Below are 3,467 nucleotides of genomic sequence, written 5' to 3' on the forward strand. Positions count from 1 at the left end.
TCGTGGTTTTGGTGAGTGTTTCTGAGTTGTCTATTTTGGTGTGCTTCATTTAGGGCATTTGCTTTGATCATAACTTTTTTTTTTTTTTAATATCCTTCAGTCCATCAGTGAGGTCACCTCAAAGCGAGCACACATGCTGATTGACATGCACTTTCGGAGTCTGCGCACTAAGCTGTCTCTGATACTGAGAAATGAAGAAGCCAGTAAGCAGCTGGAGGTATGTGGTTTTCCCTAGCGATGCTTGTAAGGCTATCTAGAAATGATAACTGTGTGGTTACAAAACATGACTTTGGGCAGCTTGTCCTTTGTTTATTGTTCTTAGCAATTCCTTGTATTCTATATTTTAAAAAGTTAAATTGTACAATGCATAATCATACTAAAATTTTTATGCCTGAGGTTTCAGAATTAAGCAGCAGTTTATGTATGTTAAGGAACTTCTGGCCAACTCACTTTTTGCTAGAAGTTCATCAAAGCTGCTAATAAAGTGAAGCAATGCTGCTCCCATGTAACATGTTATCATTAAAGTACTAGAGAGTATTTAAATATCTAATCATATTCCTTTCATTATGTATGTTTATCTCTGTTTAAAAGGGTATAGAACTTCTTCATTCTAATTGGTTGTCACTCTTTAAAACTCCTGTCTTCAGATTCCTGCCAGAGGCTCTTTCCCTAACTTACTATTTCGTCTTTTAAGGTGCATTTTATCTACTTTTATTAATCTTCCAATAATTTTCATTACCATACATTTATTTTCATTGATAACTGTTTAGTACTTCCATCCATTACCATAGAAACTAAATGGATTTTAGTTTAATGTGCCAACTCCAGTATGTAATTGTCAGATTCCAGACTTCCTCATCATTATTCATTTCATTAGAGGGAAAACACCAAGCAGTTGAAATAGTAAATAAAAAAAGGAGTTCCAGACTGCATTTGAAGAGAAAAGGTGACCACTACTAAAGGCTGTATTCTTGTAAAAGTCTGTAAAACTTGCCACCTTCCAACTTAATTGAGATTGCTGAACACCTAGCCGGAGAGGAGACATTCATATCTCCTTTTGCTCCTTTATTTTCTTTTTGGCCATGGAGGTCTATTTAATTACTTTTTACTCTCATTCTTTCTTGATGTCCCTGTGTTCACAAGTTTGTGGTTTCTTTAGTGATTCTCTCATAGCTTTTAGGCCAGAACAGCCTCCTTACTTTCATTGTGAGTAATATGGAAATATACTCATTTACCTCTTCTTAAACATCTGATTCTTCTTAAATGATCTGTTATCATAACTTTGGCTTATCATTTATCAGTGAATTATCAGTGAAAAGAATGAACCAGGTGAATCAACCAGGAGTCAAAAAACATGACCTCTTGAAAAGTCCTAGGAATATTTGATTCACTTTTTTACTCTAATCTACAAAAAGGATTTTATACTTTTAAAATTGTTTATAGTAGTTAACATTCATTCAGATTATCAGGTATGTTTGAATAATGAGAAACTAGTGTGCATGCCTATCTTTCCTCACTACTAATATTAAAGAGATCCACATATTCAGATAAGAAATTTCCATTTTTCAACATGAGCCACTAATATGTTTGGTTTTCATTAATGGCATGCTAGAACTAAACATTAAATTTTGGTAATACTGATGATACTATCTAAAGAGAGTGATTATCCACAAGTTTTGGGGTGTCAGTATAATGTAGTTAAGTCATCACTGAATATAAAGAATTCATCATACTTGTGGATCCAGATCACAAGGTCTTACAGACTCTGATCTTGTTTTAGGTTGCAGACAGATATGTAAGATAAGTTGTAAATCTCTGACTTTGTAATTATTCAGTTTAATGTACCAACAATTTTTATGATTCCTTTACTCAGGTTTGGGGGTGGTGGTAGGAGGGTGTCCTTTTAATGTTCATCAGAGAGGTATCTAAACCCACAGTATCTAGTGATGTTATATAAATGGCACCATTTCTAGAAAAATATACACACCAATATCCTTTAATAAAATGAAATGAATACAGTGTTCTGTGAAGATGGTATTTAAAATTTTTTTTTACTTAATATTGAGTCTGTCAGACCCAGTGAGCTGGTTTTTATTTGGGAACAGTTGATCTGCTTCTTAATTATTACATTGATGTCACTGGTTAACTAAGGCAGCCTTGCAAATAGGTTTTCAAAGGTTACCTTGGAAAATTGTCAACAAGCCCTTTCCTATTAACAAAAATATATCAAATGACATAGACCTTTAGTAACCTAAAAAGTACTTAAGCTGTGCAAAATATTTTCTTAAACCTGTTAGTTTCCAATAGAAACTGATACACAGGGTCAAGATAATTTACATGGCTGACCTAAATATAGTTGTCTTAATAGTTGATAAAGCATACTAATCAGATGTGCATTTCTCTTCAGAGTTCAAGGCAGCTTGCCTCAAGGTTTCATGAACAGTTTGTTGTACGAGAAGATCTAATGGGTCTAGCTATTGGTACTCATGGTGCTAATATTCAGCAAGCTAGAAAGGTACCTGGGGTCACTGCTATTGATCTAGATGAAGATACCTGCACATTTCATATTTATGGGGAGGTAAATATTTTACTAAATAGTTTTTTCTAAAATAAAAACAATATTTCAGATAGCTCATCTTCTGTTGATTTAAACCTTTTCCCCATTTTGATTAGGATCAGGATGCAGTGAAAAAGGCTCGAAGCTTTCTTGAATTTGCTGAAGATGTCATACAAGTTCCAAGGAACTTAGTAGGTGAGTCACAAATTGCTTTTGACACGCACTACAAAAACAAGTTAGGTAAATAACTTATTTATGCTCATAGAATTCCATTTTCACTCATTGTGGAGTCATTTAGCTGAAGCTTAGTCTTTGAAATAGAGTCTATTGCTGCAGTATACAAAAAAATATTTGGTTAAATACACTCAAAGATTACATTTTCAGAAGGCATACAAAAGATACTGCTTTGCTAGTTCAAACCTACTGGTTCCTGGAAGGATAAGTTTTGCACAGCCTTTTCGCTGTATATATTTATATGTTAAATAATGTTTTTTCAAAATGAATGCCATTTGGGGCCTTTTTATAATTTAGAGTAGATTGGTATTTGATCTCTCTAATGGGGCTATAAAATTAACAGTTACCTCAGCGTTGAAGATCTGAATATAGGTTATTTAAATCTAATAAATTCCAAAGCTAGAAGTAATTCTGAATGTCTCTTGGGCTTTCTGCAACATCAGCTGTAATTCTTCATTTTGACTTGAGTTTGTTTCATGACCATCACAATCATGTGTAAATAACATAGGAGCTCTCCACCCGTGCTCTTCAATAGTGCAGTTATCTTTAGTAAAATCTATCAGCAAAGTGGAGTTTCATCAGAATACTGCATATATTTTAAATTTATCAATAAAATTGGGACATACTACATTTAAAAAATATTTTTGCTGCTGCTAAGTCACTTCAGTCACGTCCG

The 3,467-nt window shown here is 33.6% G+C and overlaps 1 protein-coding gene across 1 annotated transcript in view; it reads left to right on the top strand.

Moving 5' to 3' along the window:
• Positions 1 to 3,467, top strand: part of FMR1 (fragile X mental retardation 1) — a gene marked incomplete at its 5' end in the record, with an annotated part of 12,267 nt that overhangs the window by 5,012 nt on the left and 3,788 nt on the right. The window contains 3 exons of the mRNA XM_010843751.1: positions 100 to 217; positions 2,408 to 2,578; positions 2,674 to 2,752. Of these exons, the coding sequence (XP_010842053.1) occupies positions 100 to 217; positions 2,408 to 2,578; positions 2,674 to 2,752 (368 nt within the window). The remainder of the gene's footprint in view (positions 1 to 99; positions 218 to 2,407; positions 2,579 to 2,673; positions 2,753 to 3,467) is intronic.

Source organism: Bison bison, unplaced genomic scaffold, assembly GCF_000754665.1.
Source record: "Bison bison bison isolate TAMUID 2011002044 unplaced genomic scaffold, Bison_UMD1.0 scf7180017847699, whole genome shotgun sequence".
Classification (NCBI taxonomy): domain Eukaryota; kingdom Metazoa; phylum Chordata; class Mammalia; order Artiodactyla; family Bovidae; genus Bison; species Bison bison.